This window comes from Oxyura jamaicensis, chromosome 1 (genome assembly GCF_011077185.1).
Source record: "Oxyura jamaicensis isolate SHBP4307 breed ruddy duck chromosome 1, BPBGC_Ojam_1.0, whole genome shotgun sequence".
Taxonomy (NCBI): domain Eukaryota; kingdom Metazoa; phylum Chordata; class Aves; order Anseriformes; family Anatidae; genus Oxyura; species Oxyura jamaicensis.
In genome coordinates this window covers 124,044,525-124,069,768 of record NC_048893.1, presented here as the reverse complement: position 1 = coordinate 124,069,768, position 25,244 = coordinate 124,044,525, and the positions used below count along the sequence as shown (strand labels likewise).

Sequence of the window (25,244 nt, the reverse complement as noted above, 5' to 3'; positions counted from 1 at the left end):
TGGTTCCACTGGGGCTCGAACCCAGGACCTTCTGCGTGTAAAGCAGACGTGATAACCACTACACTATGGAACCGCACGGACACCAACCTCCGCGGCGCTCCTCCTATCATCGAGCCACACGCGAGCGTCCTTCCCCCCCCCCCCCCCCCCTCCCCCCGCTTCCCGCCCAGGCAGCGACAGGCGGGGCCGTTGGGCGGCCGTTGGGCGGCCGTTGGGCGGGGAGCGGTGGCTGGTGAGAGAGGGCGGGGCATTGCAGCCCCCGCCGCCGTTTTTTTAATATATGTATTTTTTATTTTTACAGTTTCTATGTTTTTAATTTCCAGTTAATTAAAAAATTGATTTAAAAAATTTAATCGCAGCGCGTTTTCTGGTCTTCAGGTAGCCACAGAGCAGCAGTGAAGGGGGCGAATCGCTTTAACGGCTTTCACGCCGTGAGGAAACCCCGGTGAGGTTTTCTCTTCGCCTGGGGGCAAGCCCAAGGTGTGCGGCCGAGGGACGCAGGTAACGAGCCTGACACTGCCTCACAGCCTCACACTGCATGCCTTGGGCACTGAGAGCACTCCCTCCCTGTGCACGCCTGCGGGACATTTTGCTTTCAGCTCCTGCAGTCACAGCATCGCTGCCATGTCACCCCCTTGGCAAAAGGCTGGCAGGCCTCCCTGTGCAACCCGCTGCCCCTTTGGTTTGCTCGGCTGCTCCCTTCTTGCAGATCAGCAGGGAGCAGAGGGCATCATAAAATCATATCAAGCTGGCACGGTGCATTTCGGTGCCCCGCAGGTCGGCCAAACAGTGGCAAAGGCAGACTGAGCTCGACAAGGGATGCACGAACACACCTGCTGCTTCTGGGGAGCCTGGCTGCGTGGATTTTGTGTAAATCAGTCACGGGAAAGTGCTCCGCTGCTTGCTGCGGGGTGCTTCAGCTCGTTTTTCAGTGGGGGAGGAAGGTGTAGATGATTCTCTTGCTGCAGAAGACAGTGTTTTAAATAGTGTACTGAGAGGGAAGGCAGGATCTGAAGTTTGTCAGTGGTGGTAATGCCCTTGAAACTGTTGCATGGTGCCTGACAGATCCATGAAAGTATGATTTATCCCCTCAGATGCAGCATGGTACATACTAATGAGCATTCTGAAAACAAGGCTGTTTGCCCTCAAAAACCCAGCTGGAGATCATCAAGGATTTTCCTTCACAAACCTGGCAGAGGGGCTGACAGGGGACCTGCCCCCCAGCCCTGCCTCTGGAGCAACTTGTGCCTTCCTGCCCAGCCCCTGCTCTCCTTCCCCTGTAACACTGCAGGGCCACCCGAGCACTCCTTGCTGTGTAGCTCGGTTTGTGGGGATTGTGCATGACACTCCTTTAAAACCATTTATTTTTTTTTAGGGGAAAGATATAAATAGATTATGTGTTGTTGCAGCTCCAGAAGGCCTAAGTGCTTGTTTCTGCTAAAGGGAAGCTATTGGAGCTGCTCATGCTATCTGCTTAAACCCACCCACACACCCAGGGATGTCCAAGATTGCTTGGGTTGTGGCTTGCTGATGGATCTGCTGCAGGAGATGGCTCTTTGTCAGGGTGCAGAGCAACGCAGCTGTCCCTGCGGGTCCCATCAGGCAGGTATTCATGCATTCCAGGGCTTCCTTGGCATTTGTCACACCACACTGAATTCAGTGATTGCCTTAAACGTAACATCTGTTACATTTTATCTGGGGTTTTGCGCCACTATTACCGCAGTCCTTGCCGTACCAAATCCTCACGTCCCGGAGGGAGTGAGTGACTTGCAGAGGTACAAATGAAGGCTTCTGTTCCATGTTTACAGGACTGTGGTTAAAAATTGCAATGAGAGGTTATTATTTGGAAAATACAAGGCAAGTGTGTTCATTTTCAGAAGAATGTGGTGCCTGTAAGCAGAACAATGTATTGTTTATAGCTAAATATCATAGTTGCCATGACTTTTGAAATTATTAATATTTTGCTGAAGCAGCAGGTTATATACAGTTGCAAAATTATGCCTTTTTTATTTTATTTTTTTTGCCTTTTTCTGTCATTAGAAGCAGTTTCACAGCAGTAACATGAAAACAGAGGTGAAGAACATGATATTTTTTTGACTTTTCTGACCATCTACCATGTATGCGGTGGCTGCACTTACTAGCTGGTAGGACTCAGTCTTAAAACAAACAAACAAACAAACGACACATAAAATAAAACCCTTTTACATCGCAGTCATTAGTGTATGAGTCAAACAGCTCCATGGGCCCTCCTGACCTGGAGAGCCTGACTTAACCTCAAGGGGCCCAAAGCCTACTAAACTTGAGGCTCCAGGACACAGGTTTTGCACTGTCTGTGCAGTTTGCACCAGACTAACAACATGCAAATCCAGCCTTCATTAGGCAATTTTTATGCCCATTTATTTTTCCCATTTATGCCCATTTATTTTTATTTTTTGGTGAAATCTGAGTGCTGTAGACAGCTGTCATCTATATAGGCTCCAAGGGGAGGCTGAGACTAGCTTGTGGGGGAATAAAGTTGCTGAAATTATGCCATTGGGCATTGCTTTCCAGAATAATCTGCATTCAGCTAACAATTTGGGGAAAAAATGTGTTGTTGTTTTTTTGTTTGTTTGTTTGTTTGTTCATTATTATTATTTTGTTCTAATTTTTACGGAGGGTATCCTTGTGCTTTCATAATGTTCCTGTCTAGTTTCTTGCCCTTCAGCAGTGTGGAGGCCCTACAGCTGCCTTTCTTAGCCCATGTTTCTGGTTTTGTGTGCTTTTTGGATGATAATTTTGGTGTCTTATATCTGTCATCTTTGCACCTCAGAAATGTACATTGCAGGGGGAATGTATTTTCCTGTTCACCCAAATTAACCTCCTCAGGCTGAATTGTGAGAACAGATTTCTGTCCTCTCACTAAGATACAGTTTAATATGGAAAAGCCAGATAAAATTATTCTGTATATTTGTTTCTCCTTTATCTCTTTTGTTCCTTTTATTCCTTCTATTTGCAACCACGTGTCCAGATCTCTCAGTCAGGGACTTGTCCCCTGGCCAGTACTTTAAAATACCTTGTTGGATCACATAAAAATACTTTCCTGAGCTTAACAGAAACAACAGCGCAGAAGGAGCACATTCACTCCAACTATGTTCATCTTCCAGTCTTTTTGAAACATACTGGCTGCATTGCTCTGTAGTGGGTGCCTCTGAGAAAGAAGCCTGAATCAGATCTTGAATTATGCATGTGGAATGCCTACATGGTGGCTGGCTCAGGAGGTTAATTTCCAAAGCATTTGGAAAACAGAACGCATGCTATTACTTCAAGAACTGCTTGTAAAGGGGTCTCCCGCTTTCTGCACTAGCAATGTAACTTTATTTTTTTCCTGGCTAGACTGCTCAACAAAATGTTATCAGTGTGTTGTTGCCTGCTGCCTGTTGCAGCTGTTGACGCTTGCTAAAATCCTCTTCAGCATCTTAAGTGTGCATGTGATACCTGGCTGCTGAGCAAAAAAGCTCAGCATGTGTGTGACATGTAGGCGGGACTGGTGTGTTCCCTTTGTCCCATGTAGAAAGGAGGATGGTCTTGTTAGCTCCAGCCTTCCTCCTTGGACTTGAACGGGAAAGGCTGAGTTGGGAGGCACATTTGTTTGTGTTTCCTCAAGTTGCACGTTACTGTGATCCCCGTATGTAACTGGGGAGGTGCTTCAGCCCAGCAAGACTCTTTATCAGGTTGCTCAGTCACATCAGACCACTGAGACAGGGGACAAGCAAATTCCATGAATACCAAGAGAAAACACACAGGAGAGACTTTGTCCTACAGAATCTAACAGCTAAAGGTTTGATTCCTCTCCTCCTCATCTTGGATGAAGCATTTTCTGATGGATTTCTTGGCTACTGGAACAAGCCTCATAGCCTCTCATTAGCAGAAATCTTGCTAAACGCCAGTATAGATGAATTTATCAGATACAGAAAATGCTTTATAAATGACGTGTATCCCCAGAGTGCAGAGGAAAGAGGTTATGATGTATTTTTGCTTGCATGCATTTTGGCAGAACAGCGTGATCATACATAAATGATTAGCTACTGTAACTCTGATCAAGGCAAGTGCATCCTGCCAGAAAAGCAAACATCAACGCTCTTCTGGGTCACGCAGAATTATGGAGCCTGGTAGGGATTTTCTTTGCTGTCTCACTTCACAGAAAAGGAATAGCTTTGAAAGTGGAAGCTTGTGTCTGGGACTCCAGAACCTCAAGGACTAGCTCAGTCAATCAAACCAGTGCATTCACGCAGTGCCTTCGACTTTGCTGGTTTGGCACTTTTAATATCTTTTACATGTTAAAAAATGTGTCCATTCTGTCACAGTGCAGGAACGCCTCTGTCTGTCCCGTAAGATGATTTGATTCCTGTGTCCAAGTGCCTTCACAGTGGTTGTTGATGTCTTTAGAACTGCCACCAGACTGATGGCAAAAATTTCCTGAAAATCCCATGTTATAGCATTATTCGGCCTTTGGGGCAAGCAGTGAAGATCTCGATCTGAAGGTGAAGGTCTCTGTTCTCACAGATCTTTTGCTCCCCATCCCACCTATTTCCCTGGGGGAACAGGACCTGGCCTTGGGGAACTTCATCACAAGGAGAGGCTGCAGAGGAAAGGGCACCTCATCCTTTTGGTGCTTCCTCCAGAACAGTAAGCCCACAGGAGTGGCTGCTGTGCTCTGCTCCATCACTGCAGACAGGGGTAAGGGTGGCATTTAGGGCAACTGATGCTGAGGAGTGTACCGCCCAGGAGCATACTGGTGGTACCACAATACATATGTCTGCTGATACCTACTATTTTTGAGTTGTTTGGCAGTGTATGTGTTCAAAATCTTGGTGTCCCCGTGCTGCTCATGCAAGAACGGGCAGATTCTTCTACCAGTGCTTGGACTTGGTGGCTCTGCCCTTTGTGGGCACCCACGAAGTGACTGAGAGCCCACGGCCAGTGAGATGAGGAGGTAGGTCAGAGGTGCGGGCCCTGCAGCCGGGGATCAGGGTTTGATTTCAAATCACACAGCAGCACGGCTTCCAGATCGCATAGGGTAGCCGTGCTCACCAAACTTCTCAGCCTGTCCCATCCCTTTCCAGCCGTCAGTCACACAGGGAATGGACGAGCTGAGTCATGAACAGAGTCTCCCGAACCCCAGTCACACACTTACGGAGAAAACGTGTGAATGGAGAGCACCCAAATCACTAATGTGTGGTTACAGTGCCTCATGGCAACTTCAGCTGGCAGCATTTCTTTCCTTAGGAGCTTTCATAATCATGCCAGTCACATCAGGTAACCAAATACCCAGACAGTCTGTACTTTTTTTTTTTTTTTCCCTGTGTAGTACTGGATCTGCTAAAATGCAAATCATTGCCTCATCCCCGCAGAAAGGCCATTCCTCTTGAGAGAGGCCATGTGACTTCAGATGCGAAGCCAATAACTTCAGCCCATCCCTGCCTCTGCCTGAGATTCAGGTGGCATGGTGACAAAACAGGTCTCCAACAGCACGCCAACAGCGCAGCCGGAGGGCTGCAGCCATCAGCTTTCACATCGGGCTGGACGATGAAAATGGCATTTTTCCCTGACTGCTTCTGAGGAGCAGGGCTCAAGATATTTCCTCTTGGGAAGCTGAATAAACAGGTGGAAAGCCAGTGTGTTGCCATTCGTGAGCTCCAGAGCCCCTGGGAGAACTGGAGTACCTGTTCTGCTGAGCTGCACCCCTCGTTATGCAGGGCTGGTTCCAAAAAGGGATGGCTTTGTCTTTAAACAGGAGCTTCTAAGGGTACTCATGGAAAAAAAATCTCTGTACTGCTGAAGAAGAAATAAAAATCAGGTAATTTCTTTGGGTCAGGTATATATCTTTTCTTAGCTCACTTTAAAGAACAAACTGCCAGCATCCTGTGTTTATGCAGTGAATGACAGAGGTGCGTGGTACTATTTATAATTCTGCCCTGAGAAAAAGCAGTGTGCTTCAAACTATGAAGTTTGACCTGGACTGAATCAGTTATCCAGAACTTCTGAGTATTGTTGAGATCAAATAGCTCTGAGGCTACCATAGGCTGCCATATTTCATGTAGTTTTTGCTTTAGGGGAAAAAAGAAAAAAAAAAGAAAAAAAAAAAACTTTTTATGATGATAATCTTGAACCTTGCTCTGATGCTTAACTTAAAGTTCATTAAAACCAATGTAACTTTCATCTGAAGTTCATCAATTTCATTTGTAAATTGGCTCAAATTTCAACACGGATTCTAGAGCTTTGCTTTTCAGCCTATTTCCCCCTTCAAGTACAGAGAAGGGAAGCTATGGGATATCATCAAAATCCTTCTCATTATCTGCCCAACAATTGTGATTCAGATTTCCCACTTCCTCTAGGATAATAAGCTACGACTGTTGTTGACTTTTATGTTCCTGTTGGGTCTCCATTCAATAGAAAAAATTTGGCATTGGGATTTTGTGTTTTCTCCTTGCTTCCTATAGGATCCTTCATCTAGAGGCATTTAATGTTTCTGAAAAGTGAAATGATAACTTCTTTTATACTTCAGGGTGATCTACACCCTATTTGTGTGCTTGTATTCGCTACCTTCCTCCTCCCCCCCCAGTCTTTCTGTGCGAAACTATGAGGCTGCTTGCTTTGTTTATTTTCTGCACAAAACCTGCAAATGTTTTTGTATAAATGTATCACCCTTTTGAATGTAGATTACATGAACTGACTTTCTCCAATCATTTTCCTACAGATTCTCTTTGGACTTGCATGCAGTTCCTCAACTGCATGATTGTTTGAACAATCTCTGCATGTTCACATCCTGTGGATCTTGCTTTTACTTACTTTTGCAGTGCATTTTTGGGCTCAGGAATGTGAGTCCACCTTAATGAGCTGGTATGTCTTCATCCAGTTCTCTTTCAGTGAGGCTTTGCTGTTTTTCCAGTGTTGCTACATCCATTCTGTATTGATTCCTGGCCCAAACATTAAGATCTATCAACAGCCATTGCCAGAAGTGATTCCAGCAGCTCTGTATAGAGCTTAGCCTTGCTTCTCTGAGCAGGCTGAAGATTTTTTTTTTTTTTTCTGCTATGTATTTGAAACAAAAAGGCTTTCTCCTTTCTTTCTTTCACCTAATAGGAATGTCAGTTTTTCCCATGAATATAAAATAAGAGAGAGCTAAACACATACTGTTTTGCCAGTGTTTGATGTTACTATATCACCCCTTGGTTGGTCAAACTCAGTGTTGATTTACAAAATGACTGCTCTCGTGGTCCACAGCCAGGTTCTTTTTCACTGCATTAGTTGACTGTGGCAGCTTCATCCCACTTTCTGCAGGGTGAGTCTTTTAGCTAATGAATCTAAATAATTTCTAGATCCTTCACCTTGGCAATCACAACTCTGGCAGTAAAGCAGTTCTGAAGAGCTGTCCCTCTAAGGGTACTGACCTGGATGTTGTGATTTTGTGCCTGGGGTTCTCTTTTCGAGGTTATTTTGCTCTTTCCTCTTTCATTCCCTCAGCAATGCACAGAAGAAAATCCATCATAAACCCATCTTTTCTGTTTCTCAGTACCCTGCAGTCCTCAATTCCAATGGAAAGCATCTCTAAGTGAAGCCTGTGGGTCACAGAAAATTACAATGTTAGTAGCAAGAAGACATCAAAGCCCCTGGCATTGGAAGCATCCATCCATCCACCTGACATTTATGGGGAAAACTGTCCCTATCTCACCACCTCTGCAACCATAAGTACCTTGTAATGCATGTTATGGGAGGAGTTGGTAGCTGCATGTTAACAAGTATGGTTGAGAGAAGGGAAGTAGGGAAAGGAGGCACATCGCTGGAGAGAGCTATTGAAACAACTCGCAAGGGACGTAGTATAGCTATGGAAAGTTCATCCAAACAAAAATAAAAGGAGGAACCTTTCGTTCTTTGTTTATCAAAGGTAAGAAATAAATGGAATAAAGAGTCAAAAGTTAAAGCCTAGTGGCTCTCATTCCTATGGCTTCCATATCCACAAGCTTGACCTAGACCTAGCTCACACTTGTCTGCAGTAGCGTGGCTTATCTAAATTTGAAAGATGCACTAGGCTTGAGGGGACAGCTCTCTGCCCAAAGGACCTGCAGCCTGATTTCATTAACAGTCAGCTATAAATCTTTACAAGATTTCCATTATTTTTGAGGCAGCCTGGTCTTTACGTGACTGATAAGCTGAAGGCATGATTGATTTGGGGCAGCACCTATTACACCCGTATCAAATGCTGCCAGTTCATCGTCTCTGTAAATCAGGCTCTTGGCAGCTCAGGTTCTGACAGCCAGGTTTCTGAATGCTTGCTGCAGTTCAGCTTTCAGTGACTCCCACCCCGAAGAAGAGCAGGATGTGCCCCTCCTGCCTAGCCTGCTGCATGTCCAGTGGCATGGTTGGAGCGACGTTTTAATTTTCTGCAGTGGATGGGCTAGGTATTCATTGCCTGTCTGATCACAAATTTGCCTTTTTGCTAAACTGAGAGAAATGTAGCAATTTCAGGAGTTTCATCTAGAAATGGGATGGATCACTGGCTTGTAGGTACTGAATTATTGTCTGCTCTTTAGTGAACACGACAGACTCTCTTAAGGGTGAATTATACAGTATCCAGAATGCTAACACAGCATTATGTCCCAAATTCTCATCCAGCTACCTTCTCTCACTGAAGCCTTTTCTGATAAGTTGAAATAAAGTCCAACTTTCCATTTCACCTGGAAACACTTTGGGGATTTTTTTAATGGCAAATGATTGTTCACTACCGATCACTGCATTGCATTGTAAATATGTTCATAGAAATCTCTCTAACATTTTAAATGCTTGTTTTTCAACCTTCTTACCCATGGAAGGCCTTCATGGTCTTTGCCTGGTATTTTAATACGTGTTTGCCCAGGAAGGCAGGGTTTGGCACGGAGCAGGAGCTACCTTGAACTGATGTACCTAGAGGAAAAGAAAGGGGACTTCTTCCGATGGAGATGCTTGGTTAGGACAAAGATGAGCTTTTGCCTGGAGGAGACACTGGCTCTTTCCACAGTGAGTTGTTCCGATTGTTCATGGTCCTTTAGTCTGACCAGAAGAGCAGAAACTGAACTCACTGAGCCTAGGTGGAGGCTGTGCTGGAGGCTTCAATAGGTGAGGCTGTGCTGGGGTCTGGAGATGTGGGCTGGCTGCCAGGGCAGCTCTGTAGCCACCTGAGAAGCTATCAGGAAATAAGGCAGTAGGTTGAACATTGTCTATGTCCACTTCAGGATACAGACATTTGGGACCGAAGATGATGATTCCCCAAGCTTTGAGTGTATGGCTTCTTTTACTGCTATTAGCATAACATTTCTGTTCCTGTCTCTATTATTCCTTCACTCAAAATGATGCTCGAAGTCAAAGAATTTAGGGGTAGGAGGAGGGAAGAGTGGGGATGACTGGGAGAGAAGCCCAAGTGTTTGCAGGTAGAGTGCTGTGGTCCTTCACATGGCCTTCGCTTGCTTGGGTCAGCAGGGCCCTGGTGGTTCTGTTTGGGGCTCATGTTCCCCGGTTGCTCAGGACACGCTGCCCTGCCTCCGAGCGCAGGTGGTCTTGCTGCAGCAAGGCTGAGATCGTAAGCTCTGGTTTGGTCTTTGTATTCAGATCGCAGCTGAAGTCGTGACTGGCTGGTTTGGGATGGTCTAGTGAAGACTCCTCTTTCTCTGAAGAGGGCATGTGAGGAGGTGGTATTCAGGGCAGTAGCAATGGTCTGGAGAGAGAAGTCAAGCTATTGGCAGTATCAGTACTGTATTTGGTGCTGTCAAAATCATTGCTTGGCTCAAAATTAATACAACAGCACTTTTTTGGATTTCAGTTTCCCTTCAGAGGGAAGAAAAAGAGTCCATAAACCCCCAAACCTAAAGTCCTCAATATTCCGCAGTTCCAATTTTCAAATCACAGGAATAAGAGCAACATGCCTGTCTTGTTACTTGTCTGTAGTAGCAAGGCTTTAAATAACTATGCTTCAGACTAAGAAATCGTCACTGCACGTTAACATTTCAACTAACACGTCAGGAGCAAACTGTATTCATCTCTGAGTTCATCTGTCTTGAGTGCAAGTTGATGGTGATCAGATCTGGGAAAAAAAATGAGTATGATTTATTAGGTTCAGTTTTTACGGGATGTGCTATGAAGTGAAGAGCTGTAGGTGCTTTACATTCTGTGTTGTCAAGCCTTTTTTTTTTTTTTTCCTCTCCTTCCCTCCCCTCCTCTTAGCAGTGACAAGAGGAGCACAGGAGCCCTCCTCGTGGCTGAAGGACCAACATGAGCGATGCATGTAACGCTAACAGTGAGAGACACATGCTTCCTACCAGTGCTCATTAAAACCAAGCAATGGAGTACATCGTTACAGACATGGGGTGCAACGCTTCCATAGATGACAGAGAAGAAAACAAGTCAGAAAAAGGTGAGCGCTCCCATCATCTCTGCATCAGAGGTGTTCTCTCTGTACCACTGGAAGAGGATTAGAAGATAATATTTTCCCCTAGTCCTGTTGTCAAATGCTTGTTCAGAGAAAATTATTTCCCCCAGATTTTCTTTATTTAAAGGAGTGCATAGTTTTCAGATGCTGGCTGAGGTCAGGAGGCAACTGCAGAGCACCTCTAGCATCTACACATTGGGTTGGAAAAGATTGATAGAGGACAGAAATTAAATTACAGACATGTGCTCACTCACTCTGGCACTGACAAAGCATATAGGGTATGGGACTGAGGGGGCCCTTTTGTCGCTTTTTACAACATGGAGTTCCTGGGTAAACTGCTCCCATTTCCCTGCTGCTGGGTGATAATGAAATTAATGCAATGAAACAGAGCTACTACAATGAATCCCCATACTGACCTTCTGCCATGTAAGTCTGGTCTGAAGTTCTCCCTGATAGCCATTGAGGCTGTTGGTAGAAAGTCCCCATAGAACACGAATAAACATTTAATTTAAAAAATGATTTATTGGCCCCTTGCTTTTCAATGCAGCACACTTGGCCTTTGCACAGGCAAGATGGGTACAAGGTTGTCTCAGAGACCCCTGTTCTGATCCTTTGTATTCTTGTTCAAGGTTTGATGCTAAAACATTTACAGGTCTGCTGGGAGCTGTGGTACGTGGCACCATGCATTGTCTTAGTTTTTTTACCAAACAGCACTGATTGAAAAGGAAGGCACTGTTGGGCTGGAGTCCTAGACCCATCCATAAAGGAAGGATAGGGTCCTTACTTTTTTGGTTTTGCATGCCATGCACATATGTGCCTTGCAAGGCCACAGAAACAGGTTACTTGGGAATATTTCTGAGGGTGCAAAAACTCAGAGAGGCCATGAGGAGCTGAACTGCTTTCTCAGCCTACAACCAATGCTGCATGTTGGTGTGGAGCCAGGCTCTGCAATCACAAAGCTGGCTTATAACTCTGTGTGCTTGTTTCATAATGTCTTGCCCTCTCCCATTGCTGGTGGTAGTCTTTTTGCTCTTCAGCAGTAGCCAAATTATGCGAAACCATCATTATATCTGCAGTCTGAGGCTGTACATCCCTCTAAAGCATTAATAACATAAATTTAATGGATACTTGGTGGTGTGGAGATCTTCTGCAACTGGTGATTTATTTTGCAGATGCAGTTTAGCCTAGTGTGAAAATCATGTTCCGTTTTAGTTCTGAGAATAGCAGTGCTGTAGTAAGTACAATTAAAAAAAAAAAAAAAGAGAGAGAAATATTGTTAGATTTGCAACATTAACCATATTTGTCAATATTCATCTCAAGTGCCCAGGGCCCAACCGTTAAGCAACCCAGAGGGGCTTTAATGGGGAGTTTCATGGTTCTGATGCTGGAAATCAATTTCTGTGCTGGTGGCTCCGCTCTGCCCCCGTAGGTACTCGTCTAAACAGAAAAGATGACAGCCTTACTGACAGGTCTGGGGTGGGGGGAATTCCAGAAAGGATAGAAAACAAGAGAGATCCCAGAGCTTTTACAGGGTAGGGAATGTGCTCCTAATCATATAAGGGTTGCACTTTATTCAAGCAGGAGGATTTTTCTAGGAGGGATAAGGTGTCTGTAGGATGGGAGTCCTTGCTGATTTTGGCCTTGTCTGGACTAGAAAACTTTAGCAATTTAACTGTGCCACATGGTTGTTATTGGTAAAATAAGCAAACAACGTGCTATTAAGGCACCTCTAAAGATTTTTATTAAAAAACGAAAAACAACAACAACAACAAAATGATAGTGCTGTACATATTAATAGAGTCACATCTCCATTCTTTACTTGTATAACAGTCAGTTTAAGAAAAAAATCATTCCCATTCACAGGGTGCCACTCATCCTAGTCTTATAATCCCTGGTATTTGTGATCAGCTGAAATAATTGACAAGTGTAAACTGTTGTTCCTCTAGTGCAGAGCTTTTCTTTGCTGTTTTGCAGGGAAAAAAAAAAAAAAAAAAAAGGCACTAGTCTGGATTGTTGGCTATTATTCATTGCTTTGGTTTGGTTTTAGTATGGACTGTTCATTTTAGCAACTGTAGTAAAATACCAGTGTATTAGTGTTAGGATGTAAGTGTTGTTTTTAGTTTCCTCTTCTTTCTCTTTCATAAAGTTGCAGTGCTGTGCAGCGATGGTTGTATCAAACCCTGGAGTTCTGGAGAACGTCTTGGTTTTGTTCCCCTGTTTCTCCTGATCATATCTGCTCAGAAATGAGCAGTGTCAGGAGCTCAGATCAATGTATTCCTTTGGTCCTTGTTCCTTCAACAGTATCATCCTGCAGCTGCTTTGACTTATTCCCCCAAGATCAGAAGCATAAAGATTTTTGTGTGTGTGTGTGCGTGTCTTACTCTGAGCTGTTCGGGGCTGAGTAGCCCCGAAGCTCCTTGAAGCGAGGTGTTAGCTGAAGGGCTGGAGGCAAAGGCTTGACATTTCTGGCCCCATCTACTTATTTACTGTCATCCTGTTGAGAGTACAGGGAAAGAGGTAAGAACAGGAGATAAGGATACAGTCAAGAAAGAGTTATATTCAACTTAAGTGAGTAAATATGACATCTCTCCAGAGCAGCTCCCGCCTTACTCTGTTGCAAGACTGTGGTGGCAGCCATGCGGCTCTCCCTCAGATCTTAAAAAGCCAGGCCAATTAGCAAGTGAGCAAGGAACGCTTTTCTCAAAGTTAGCTGGTTGTTCTGGATAAGCCCTGTTGAGGCACTGGAGAGGCCTTTGAAACAACAGAAGTTACAGCTGAGCTCCTCTGTTCCTCCTCGCCCAAGCTCATGGCTGTTCTGGGCTGAGCACAGCCCTACTTTGGCCCTCACTCCTCTCCAGAGCTGCAGTGACCACCACAAGGCTGGGGACACACCTGCCCCCCCATTCTTCTCACCTCCCTGCCAGCAGTGCTGCTGCCACCCGCCTTTCACACCCTGGCTCCTGAGAACTGTGGCCATTTGGGTACAAGGGGAAGCAGGGGGGATCAGCAGCACGGTGGGGAGGGATCAGGTGGGCATCAGCTCCTGGAGCTCCTGTCCTCCTGCAGAGCTCTGGCTCATGGCCACTGGTAGTTAGCACAGCCCTAACTGCTGGATTTAGGTGTGAGGAGCCTTCCCCACAGGCAGCATCCATACCAGGACCTCTGTGCCACCACATGTTCTGCTTGATATGCTTTTATCTGGGTGGCTACAGCGGGGGTGATCTGTTTGTGGGGTGTTTGGGGCCAGTAGACAGCAGGTTAGTTGTATGTTCTGCATGTAGTCTGACATGGTCTTCTGACATATCCCCTTGAATTCCTAGGATGAATGTTCTTTTGTTCATCTAGCTGGCCAAAGATGTAGCTGTGTACCTTTTGGCGTGTCTATTTAAGCAATATATTCTGCCCATCAATACTGTTTGTAAACATTTTATCCCAAGATTTGTATTTTGCTGGCTTGTTGATATAGCTGGGTAAGCAAAAACTTTATATTAAGTGAGTTTCTTACAAACTTTGTCATTACCTGAAGCTCATGTTACAGCTTGCAAAGTCGGAAGCTTTTTACCCCAGCTTGGTAAAGAAATACATTTCATTAGTAGGCAAAATTGATTTTCTTTCTTTCTTCACCTTCTCAAAACTCACATACTGCCCATCAGCTGAACATGGCAGACTTCTTATATGTGTACTATCTTCAGGACAAAGACATGGGGAAGGTTTCTAATAACATGGGGAAGGTTTCTGACTTGAGCAAGTCAGCCAGCCTGGGATCTGTCCCTCAAGACAGAAACATGCATCATATATTCATTATCAGAAAACATTTTTTCAGTCTTATTTCTACAGACCTCCATCTTAATGCTGACTGTGCACAATGGACTGTATTTGTCATCTGTCTGCAAAGTTCTGCAGAGGTAATGTGTGTTTTCATTGATGATTGCACTGATCCATTGCCTTCTCTTTTGACAGCAATTAAAGCTGCTGTTCTCATCCAGAAATGGTTCCGCTCTACAAGGGCCCGGCTAGAGATCAGTCGCCGCTATTCTCTGACTATCTTTCAGTCAATCGAATATGCTGATGAGCAAGATCAAGCACAGGTTTGTAATCTTCAGTCCTTCCCATACAAGCAGCTGTGTTATTTCCAGTACACAAAATGGATACGAGACTGTTTCTCCCTACAAAGCTGTGTCCTGAGTAATAAAACCACTTCCCTGCCTCACACATGAACTAGTTAAGCTGTGTGTGTGTATGTATATAAAACTACATAAGCAGTAGGCCACCATTCCGCCCATACAAACACATCTAGGTTAGAAGTTCCTGTAGGATGGCTCTGTTAGCCAGGGACTGCATGTCATTACACTGTGGGTGATCTGAAATGAGTCAGCAAGGCAAGACATGTGCAACAGAGAAATAGACGCATCAATACCTCAGCACATCAGCCCAGGCTTCCTTCAGGGTCAGTACTGGGTATTAGGATCTTCTAAGGCTTTGTGTTCAATCTAGCAGCAGTTTAAAGTGAGTTGGGTGAAGAGTAGCTGTTTCTTTCTATGGACTGTAAAGGAAGTCTAGGCAAATATTCTGGGTGATGGGCAAGATGAATTACACCCCAAAAAATTAGCAACATTGATGTAGTCCTTCAAATAATGTCAACCTGCTGCTTTAGAGGTGATACTGTGGGAATATACAGTAGTGTCACAGATCCCTCTACATGGAAAACTGCTAATATATGACTAAGGAAAGAGAGTGTTAATGCTTGTTGGATCCCCTGAACTGATCAGTATATGTTTGTTCTTTTCTTTTCCTTATTCAGCTAGCCAGCTTTTTCACATTCATGCTGGAGCGCTATGCTAATCCTGATGCAGGTAAGGATAAAAGTCAAAGTAAAATGGAGATTCTGTTTAAAAACATTATGTTTTTAAACTTAAGTTAATTTTTTTTAAAGTTAATTTTCTGTTTACAGCCTGTGGCACATGCTGGGATGAGACTTGCTTTCCCAAATATTGCTGTAAGAATTCGGTCCTGTTAAGTATTGAGTCCACTCAATATCTGTGCAGTGAGTCAAGATGTCAGACAGGAATGGATACCTGTTGTCCTTTGTAAGAACACTTGGAGGTGCTCTGAGTGCTTTCTTCCATGTCACTGCCATTGAGCTGTTCTCATGGTAGTCTTACTGTCCAACTTTGCAGTTTTCTGTGCACTTTTTTCTTAAACCATGAGACATGATTATGTAGTAAAGGTGTGACTAGTTGGTTTAGGGGAGGTATAATCAAACAAAGAAGTGGTTTTGTTCTTCCTTTTTCTTTTTTTTTTTTTTCTTTTTTTCCTGAAGTAGTTTTGGACTACTTTTAAACTTAATTTATTCTAGATCTTGCTAAAAACATGTACCAGTATGTGAATGATTAAAAATGAAATACATTTAAACTCACGGGGATAAATGTTTATCTGAGCTTTAACTGAGATGGCTACTAACCTTTAATTTCTGAAGTGTTTGGGGATGCTTGGACAAAACTTACTTTTAAGTCAAGCTCGACAGAAAGACAGATTGAAAGTGACTTCCTAAAGCCAGAAAACGAACACCGACTTCCTGAACAAATTGAGAAAAGATCTAATCTCAGCCCTATTAAAAAGGAGGCTGCCCCCTTCCTATTCAATTACAAGAGAATATACTTTCTCCTTCATCTGGTCCAGCCACAGAACACACCAATTAAAATTTGCACAAGACATTTTGATAGCAGGCTAAAACCATCACCAAAACCGTAAGTGGTTCAGTGTTCTAATGACAGCCATTAGAAATTGTAGTCTTTCTCTCTTAAATACTTTAGAGTGCCTCTCTGTGCTCTGCAGAGAAAAAAAAATATATTTGAGCCTTGCTGCAAAGCCAAGACGGATGATACAGTTGTCCTTCCTTTGATTTTTTTTTTTTCCATTATCATCTTATTCTGCAAAAAGTCATTTAACTTCCTGGGAAGGAAGTGGCAAATTTAAAGAAAATAAAACACTGCTCACTTCATCGGCTTCTGTGTGCTGATGGTGACCTCAGTTCAGCTTTTTCACCTGAGCGAGGAAGAAAATTCTAGTGTTAGGTCTGAGATTTGGTACAATAGTGTTAATCTCTACTTTCATTATCATATAAAAAGGGAATTATACAACTGCTTCTTGTAGATATGATTTATCCACCTTTTTAACCATGCCTATTGACAGAAGGAATTAACACAACTGAGGTGCCTCCAGCGACTTGGTGGGGCATGGGACGTGGCTGTACAGAGCGCCCTGCCTCATAGGCTGTCCATTGCTGTCACTGCACGGGTGACCTGTTCCTTGGTCTTGCAGATATCAGCAGTCGCATAGGTTAAGGCTGACACACATGATAAAGAATATATTATATGGTAAAGCTCCTCTTTGTCTTGCTTGCATAAAGTTCACATCCGTCAGGACTGAAGTTGTTAGGGCTTGGTATCTGCTCCAAATACTTTTTTTTTGTCTTGTCTTGTCTTGTTTTGTTTTCCCCCTTTCTAACAAACACCCTGTGTTACAGAAACCAGAACCAAAAACAATACAGAAAGATTGTGTAAGATACATGTTTAATACAGAGGCAGACCAGGGTCTTCTGCACAAAGGATTTTTCTGACGTGCTGAATGAGAAATTGCATATTGTACTTGTGCTGCCTGGTCTGTGGCTACGTTTGTCCAACAGCTGGCCATGTGCATTCCTTACTGCAAGCTCTTGCTTGCCTGTGCCGCTGAGTGACCTTGGCAGTACTTGTTCCTACTCCAGGGATTTAAGCAAAATCTGTGCCAAATAGAGAAATTCTTTAATGAACTGCTTCCATTTCTGCTGGATCACAGTCTAAAGATGGGAACCACTGTGAGTGTAAACATAACAAGCAGAAAGCTTTCAAATTAGCTTTGCCATTCCCAAGCATTTTCTAAAACCCACAATTCTCTGATTTTTTTAAATTTTTTTAATCGGTGTCTGGTCGCTTAAATTAGGGTGATAGCACATTGTTCAAAAGCCTTCTCCAAGAACACAGCAAATAATATTCTTACCAGAGCACAGGTTGCCTGCTCTTCTCTGTATGTGATGATGAGAAAGCTACCTGAAGATTGTGTGATCCCTGTTTTTCATTACATTATAAACCCCTCAGGACTCTTCTATTCATCTTAGAATCTGCTTGTTCAGAATGTGTTTTTTCCGGAGAAAGAAAGCAGTCACCGTGTCATTAACAAGGTAGTGCTTTTGATGTGATTGTTTGTGTTATACCCTGAAGCTCTTTTCATCCTCTCATCCTGCTTAAGATGTCAGTGCAGTTGGAACTGCAATTGGGATATTACGTAGCTGTGTGTTCTTGTTCTGCTGGTGATTAAAGGCTATTTCCCAAGGGTTGGAGGGAAGTAAGAATTAAAACGTTTTCCATCCTACACTTCTCTCCATCCATTAAAAACCAACAAAAAAAAATCTGTGTACCTACTCAGCCTTTCAGTCCAGAAATCTCCAGTCAGACGAACAAAACTGCTTTTCCAGCAAAAGGTGACCCATTTACTCACTCTTTCGTGTGCACACTGAGGGTGAGAAGGCTGCAAACATGTCCTGTGCAAAGTGGTGGGACTGGGAGTCCAAGGCAGCCCTAGCTGTACCTCTCAGGGTCCCTGGGTCACCTCCCAGAGTCATTCTTCAAAAAGGAACGGAGTAAGTCTTGCTCTCTGCAGCTTCGCACCCCACCACAGCTCCCTTACAGCACTGACACCCTTCCGAAGCTTTTTGCACAGAGTGATTCTTGCAGTGGGGAACAAGCCACAGCCTGCAGCTCGCCGCACCAGGAGCAGGGTGAAGGAACAGATGTTTGGGGCACAAAGGAAATCTTCATCCTCTTGGGCTCCTGGTCCATCTGCCATTAACTTTGTGTCTTGTGCATCAGTGCCTGGAGGATGTCAGAGCCCTCCTCGGGAGCCAGAGGTGCTCTCTGGGCTTTTTTGTTTGTTTAATGTGGAGTATGGCCATTGGCAGCCCTGTGGGGTCTGCGAGCAGGGGCCAGCACACGCTAATCCCCAGGCTGCATTAGGACATCCATTACTGGAAGAGGTGCTGACTGCTCCCGGATGAGACATCCTGTGCAGGAAGGAGCCTTAAAATCAAGCTGAAAGACTGCCCGAGGAGACGTAAGAGCACTCTAAGGCTAATGACCACAGCTGGCTTTTGATTCTTCATCCAGAGGCAGAAAACAGGGTGTGCTTTGCAGAGTTGTGCCCTGCAGGGAAGGAGATTGGGTTTCCCAGCCTGGACACCTGCCAGAAGGGAGCAGAGGCTGTGAGGAAGGCAGGTCTGTGCTCAGAGGGGAAGGAAGGGTCACCTGCTGCGAGCAGGACGGGGGGAGCAGAGGGGGGCAGGCATGGGCAGGTGTCTGTGCAGCAGGAGACGCTGAGAAGACTGCTGACACTGGAGGAGTCACAAGAGGAGAGCCTCTGGCCAGGACTTGGTGGGAACTCCGAACCCTGCACACTTTGCCCTTTCCTGATGCCTGCATCCATCTGCGTGGCTGCACACAGAGGGTGCTGATCAGCTCGCAGCAGAGCAGCTGATAAGAAACAGTTTTGTTTTTAAATCCGGAGCTGATAAAAAGGATGCGTTTTATCTGCTTATTTCTTCAATATGAATTTTATGCAGGTAAAAGACAAGCTGGCCTTTATGAATCTCGTAATTTATGAGGCCACATGCAGGTTTTGGCTGCTGTGCATTTTGAGTCACAGCCACAGGTATTCCTTCAGCAACAAATAATGTATCTTCATTTCCAGTTGCAGGGTTACAAAAACCTTACTGTCAGCACAGCCAAAAGCGTTTCCAACAATCACCTCACGCAAGCAGCTCTGCAACAGCAACCTCCAGGACACTGTCCTTTAGGGCTCTGGGTGTCTCCCTTAGAATAAGAGATGGTAAAGACAGTCTGCGGGGAGCAAAGAGTGAAATCAGTTGTTCTCAGTTATGTATCAGTTATGTATCAAGGGTTTGCAAGAAAATATTGGATTGAAGCAATTAGCAATGCTCCTGCTTTCTCCATGTTCAGGAAAATGAGAAGAAGCTGGCTTTGCTTACTTTCTGTCTTCCAGTGGCTTTATGGCAGCCACCCAAGAGCTGGCATTGTCTCCTCATGTCAGAAGGAAGTGTTATGCAGTCCGCTGTGAAGGAACACTGCTTGGCTGCTGGCTTTTTTAATACTCAGTGAGCTGCTGGTATTTAGCCTATATTTTTTATGTAGAAATTAAAAGCAACGCAAGCAACTCCTTAAAACTGGTATTAACTGTGTAATCTTGAACTGTAAACAGGTGACAGTCCCTGGATGACTGGGCACGACTTGTGAATCTCCTTGCTGTGTGGGGGAAGGAGAAAGCCTGTGATGGACTGAGTTCTTGTTACCTAAGAGATCACATTTGTCCACAGCATCAGTGCAAAGTATTTTGCATCTTGACCACAGATGCTGGTTGTTGGGATGGTGGCTCTGCCTGGTTTTGTTTGCTTGTGTTTGTTTCTGTGTTTAGTGTTTGTTTAATGTTGTGGGCCAGTCTGGGGAAACCCAGAGCTGCTCCACTGTACAAGGTAGGAGCTGGCTGCTCCAACACTGAGGCAAGGAGAGCATCAGCTATATCCACCACTTCTGGTCACTCTGTTACAGCCCTATGGGAGACTGCTGGAGTTTCCACATTCCTGTTTCTCTTCCCTCTTGTTGCAGTTGCTGACACTTCCATTAGCCCCTCTGTTTCTCATGAGGCCGACTCATATCTAACTGAATATGAAAAGATTGAGGTTCCAGACTCCTACTGCGGACCACGACTGTCATTTCCCCTTACTCTTGCAGATGCCAATGCTCTTCTTCATGCTTTCAAGGACGGACAGGTACATTGCAACTCGTTTTTGTTTATTTCTTTTACTTGTTTTACCTCTCTGTCAAATTGTAACTCCACAGTTGGTTGAATCCAATATAAACTGGTGCTCAAAGAGATATTTCTGCCTTCCTTTCCATCCCACTTCTCTTTCCTGCTAACCCTCAGTGGTCACACAGGAACATGGTAAGCTGTCACAGGAATCTAGTCTGGCTGGGAGCTAACCCGACAAAACCCAAGCCACTGCTTCTCAGTTCCCAGGTTTGATTCATTCTCCTCCACCCCCCATGCTTTAAAGATGAATTGAGTTGCAGGAATTAATCACATCATTCCAGTGTGCAAGACCTCACTGCAATGGGGAGAGTGAGTATAAAGTGTGGCTAACGTGCTAGCACAGGTCTCGTGAGCTCTGGCTGCCACTGCTTTACTTGGCAGGGCTTGGTTTGAACTCATGATCATTTGTGCTTAACAATATACTGCCTATAAGGGACAACTTTGGGGTTATATAAGGGGTCTCCCTTTGCTTTTAATTGACTGAATAATGTTTTGTTTCCCCCCCTGATTTTCTGTGGAGGCTGATCTTAAATGTAGCACAATATAAAGCACATGATAAATGAGCCTACACAGACTTCACCTTGCTGTGGCTGGCATTTTAGTAAGGAAGTTATTATATGCAATTGGCCTTTTTTGTTTGTTTTAAAAACATTAATATTGAAGAGTCAGTCTGTAGCTCATCCATCTGTGTTTGAATTAAATGTCTTAAAAATCACTGACTGACCAAATTATTGTAAGAAGCATTAGCAGGGAAGACCAGAAGAGCACTTTTACAGGAACTACATCTTCTCTGAAAGGAGCAATATTTGAAGGCTGAATGTTCCATTCTCATAACATCTTCACAATGAGCATTAGCAAGGCAACCCTTGCTGGAGTTCCCTCTCCTTGGTATTTGTGCAGTTTGCTGAAATACCATTTATGGCGCTTGTTTTTGGTTTGTTTTCGTTTTAGAGTATATCCTTTTTTTTTTTTTTTCAGTTACTTTGAACAGACGACCTTATGCAATGATTCTGGGTGCTGTATTACCCACTCTCGTACCATTTCTGTAGGTGGGAAGAGTAGAAATGGTACACTATAAATAAAATGGGAAAATATGAACAACAAGCTCAGTAAGCAAGTGCAAAGCTACCAATGCTCCTAATTTCCAGCACTAAACCATGCAGCCTGTAACCATATTTAAGGAAGATCTGTAGTACAGATAATCTGATATAGCTTCCTTGGCAATATGTGTGTAGTGCTAATAAAGCAGACAGACTTCACTGCTCCTCCTAAAAACTCTTCCTTTTCTCCTTTTTTTTTTTTTTTTTTTTTTTTTCATAGCTGCTTCATGCCCACTATGTTCTGCAGCTGCTATGTGAAACCAGGAGGGTTCTCAAGGAAAAGCCAAATATCAACCTTGTTACGGTTTCCTACTCCAAGGAGATAACTGTCTGTGGTAAGATGCCAAGGAAGATAACTGCTTTGGGCATTTATTATTTTTTTAATAAATGTATAAATGGGAACAAAATAAGCAAACAAAAATGTTCCTGAGTCACACCAAGTGTATTTTTAAAAAGTCCCTCTCCTCCTCTTTCCTTTTCTTGTTAAAAGTTTCTGAACGAGTATTAGTTCAATTAATACTTCAGTGCAACTTAAATATTCCTGCACTTCCAGCTCTAAAGTGCCACTAAGTTCTATGATCACTGGCTGCGATTCTCAGTGCTTGCTCCTCTTACTGAGAAAAAGACTTTACCACGATAGTTTACTCACTGATGATTTTAATGAGGGTGTAATAGGAGTGGCAAATAAGACCTTTCATAGACAGCATGACTATCAAGAACAAATTGAAATGTATAAATAGACCCTCATTTCTAAAGGGACCCAAGAGGATGCATCAGTCTTTATGCAACGAACAAATTAGTCTCACAGAACGATATGTCACAAGGTGAAGAATTAAGAGCTCATTGCACATCCATTTTATTATGTTTTTGTAAATTATGAGCAAAGGGATGCAGTGTGCTGGCATGCCACAGGAAGCAATAGCTGCAGAACAGAAGAGCAGTGGTGGCATTTGCTCAGACAGCCGTGTCTGCGCTGTGTAATAGTAACGCAGTGTAGGGAAGGGCACTGCGACACGTGTGAGACAACAACTGATGGTTTTTAAGATGTGGTTGTGCACCAACTTCAATAACCAGGAAAGGGCTTGTTTAAATAATGCTCTGTGCAAAAAATAATTTGTTGACCAACCAAATACAGTACCTCTCCAAACCAAGGAAGCACAGATTCATGCTTGCTCACTATACAGTACGCTTGTATGAATCAAAACATCCCTTCTATTATTTGTATCTCATTTGTGCTGTGCAAGCAGCATCTGAAGGGCTCCCCTTCCTGCCATTGACATTAACAGCGTTTGCAGCCAGATAAATCCTCTGCAGAGTATGGGAGGCACATTTTTAAACCTAACTGGCCCAAAATTCTTGATGTCCTTAAAATAAGCCGTCCCTCCTTCTATTTCCTTCTAATTTCAAACAAATAATGCAGATTGAATACGCATGTGAAGTGTTTCTGTTTGCACGTGTTTAAAATCATGGCCCAAAGGAGTCCTTAAAGTGACTTCAGCAGGCTTGTCATCAAAAGTTGCACGGAAGACAGATGGACATGGTTAGAAATGTCCCTTCTGTCTTTTCGTAGAATCATTAAGGTTGGAAAAGACCTCCAAGATCATCTGGTCCAACCACCCCCCTACCACCAATATCAACCACTAAATCATTTTCTTAATCATTGGTGGAGAAAGCCTGTCCTCAGGCGATTCTGTGGCTTCAGGGCAGTGAGCCACAGGTGTGGGGAGGTGACAGAGCGGGGGGTGAGGTCCTCCTGCCTGTTCCAAAATAAACCTCAGGAAGGGACTCCTGTGGCTGCTCCTGTGGCTTTTGCACCAAGGTGTACAGGCACAGATGCTCCCTCCATCAGTAGTCATCAAAACATTGCTCTGAACCAGACAGATGCTTGATTGTGCTTCATACAGTAGACTACTTGGTAAATTGAAAGTAATATTTAGAAGTCTATCATATTTCTGAAATACTAATCTGTTTTCCAGGTTGATAATGTGTTTGCTCATCTTACTTCCATTTCCCCCGAGCGAGCCTTTACCTGTGTGACAGGTCTGATCTTCAGATCCAGCTGCAAGGGCAGAAACTTTATGCAAAACAATTGTGTACTCTTTAAGTATTTTATTGCCTGCTTTTACTAGGCAACTTTAGCATGTACCTTAACATGAAGCTGATATAATCCTAATACAAGGCAAATTATTAAGGAAAATGCAAATTACTAAAGAAGACATGGGGAAAAGCTTCTTAGGACTAGCTTATATAATTCCAGTTTTATAATTCCATGTATTTGGTAACAGGGGACATACATGTTTTTGTTTCCTGTAGGAGACTTGCATGGAAATCTGGATGATCTTTTTTTGATATTTTATAAGGTAAGTGGGCAGCCTGTGATACAGCATTTTGACTTTATGTTATTAAGAATATGCATTTGTCTGGTAGTTTTTATCACTGTTAGAACTGTAAATGTGTGTGCACGTACCACACCCTTAAACCCCAGAACAACTTGGATGGTGCCTTTGTCATAGCTTTTCCTTCTGCTTCTCCTGCTCGCTGTGGAAGAGGAGATCCAGGAGATTTGTCTCCTAAATGTCGAGCTGGAGCATGAACTTAAAGGGTTCCTTGCAGTGTCTACCATGTCCAGCCCACATTTCCTATTCCACGCTGACTGAGGTCTAAAATCCGGAGCTAACAGTTCCTAATGTGACACTAGAATAGAATAGAATAGAATAGAATAGAATAGAATAGAATATCCTGAGTTGGAAGGGACCCTTAAGGATCATCAAGTCCAACTCTCGACACCGCACAGGTCTACCCAAAAGTTCAGACCATGTGCCTAAGTTCACAGTCCAATCTCTTCTTAAATTCAGACAGGCTCGGTGCAGTGACCACTTCCCTGGGGAGCCTGTTCCAGTGTGCAACCACCCTCTCTGTGAAGAACCCCCTCCTGACGTCCAGCCTAAATTTCCCCTGCCTCAGCTTAACCCCATTCCCGCGGGTCCTGTCACTAGTGTTAATGGAGAAAAGGTCTCCTGCCTCTTGACAACCCCTTACGAGGAAGTTGTAGACTGCGATGAGGTCTCCCCTCAGCCTCCTCTTCTCCAGGCTGAACAGGCCCAGTGACCTCAGCCGTTCCTCGTACGTCTTCCCCTCCAGGCCTTTCACCATCTTCGTAGCCCTCCTCTGGACACTCTCCAACAGTTTCATGTCCTTTTTATACTGTGGTGCCCAGAACTGCACACAGTACTCGAGGTGAGGCCGCACCAGCGCAGAGTAGAGCGGGACAATCACCTCCCTTGACTTACTAGCGATGCCGTTCTTGATGCACCCCAGGATACGATTGGCCCTCCTGGCTGCCAGGGCACACTGCTGGCTCATATTCAACTTGCTGTCTACCACGACCCCCAGATCCCTCTCTTCTAGGCTGCTCTCCAGCGTCTCATCGCCCAGTCTGTACATGCAGCCAGGGTTTCCCCGTCCCAGGTGCAGGACCCGGCACTTGCTCTTATTGAACTTCATGCGGTTGGTGATCGCCCAGCTCTCCAACCTGTCCAGATCCCTCTGCAAGGCCTTTACGCCCTCATTCGAGTCCACACTCCTCCAAGTTTGGTGTCATCAGCAAACTTGCTCAAAATACCCTCTATTCCTACATCCAGATCATTTATAAAAATATTGAAAAGTACCGGCCCTAAAATGGAGCCTTGAGGGACCCCACTGGTGACCGCCCGCCAGCCTGACGCAGCTCCATTTACCATAACCCTTTGGGCCCTGCCCGTTAGCCAATTGCTCACCCATCGTATGAT

General features: G+C 44.3%; 1 protein-coding gene and 1 non-coding gene across 8 annotated transcripts in view; one reads left to right on the top strand and one right to left on the bottom strand.

Annotated features, from left to right (window-relative positions):
• On the bottom strand, positions 1 to 73 carry TRNAV-UAC. The gene has a single exon. It is a non-coding gene; the product is annotated as a tRNA-Val (tRNA).
• A 223-nt stretch (positions 74 to 296) lies between these two features.
• The window catches only part of PPEF1 (protein phosphatase with EF-hand domain 1), a 38,985-nt gene continuing 14,037 nt past the window's right edge, over positions 297 to 25,244 (top strand). The window contains exons 1-7 of one of the 7 annotated variants that reach the window (XM_035323053.1): positions 297 to 501; positions 10,234 to 10,423; positions 14,399 to 14,526; positions 15,240 to 15,291; positions 20,152 to 20,315; positions 21,677 to 21,791; positions 23,770 to 23,816. In XM_035323053.1, the coding sequence (XP_035178944.1) occupies positions 10,351 to 10,423; positions 14,399 to 14,526; positions 15,240 to 15,291; positions 20,152 to 20,315; positions 21,677 to 21,791; positions 23,770 to 23,816 (579 nt within the window). In that variant the 5' untranslated portion in view covers positions 297 to 501; positions 10,234 to 10,350. Of the gene's footprint in view, positions 502 to 5,433; positions 5,837 to 10,233; positions 10,424 to 14,398; positions 14,527 to 15,239; positions 15,292 to 20,151; positions 20,316 to 21,676; positions 21,792 to 23,769; positions 23,817 to 25,244 lie in introns of those variants that run through there. The other 6 variants (XM_035323337.1, XM_035323383.1, XM_035323275.1 and 3 more) reach the window with 6 other exon arrangements.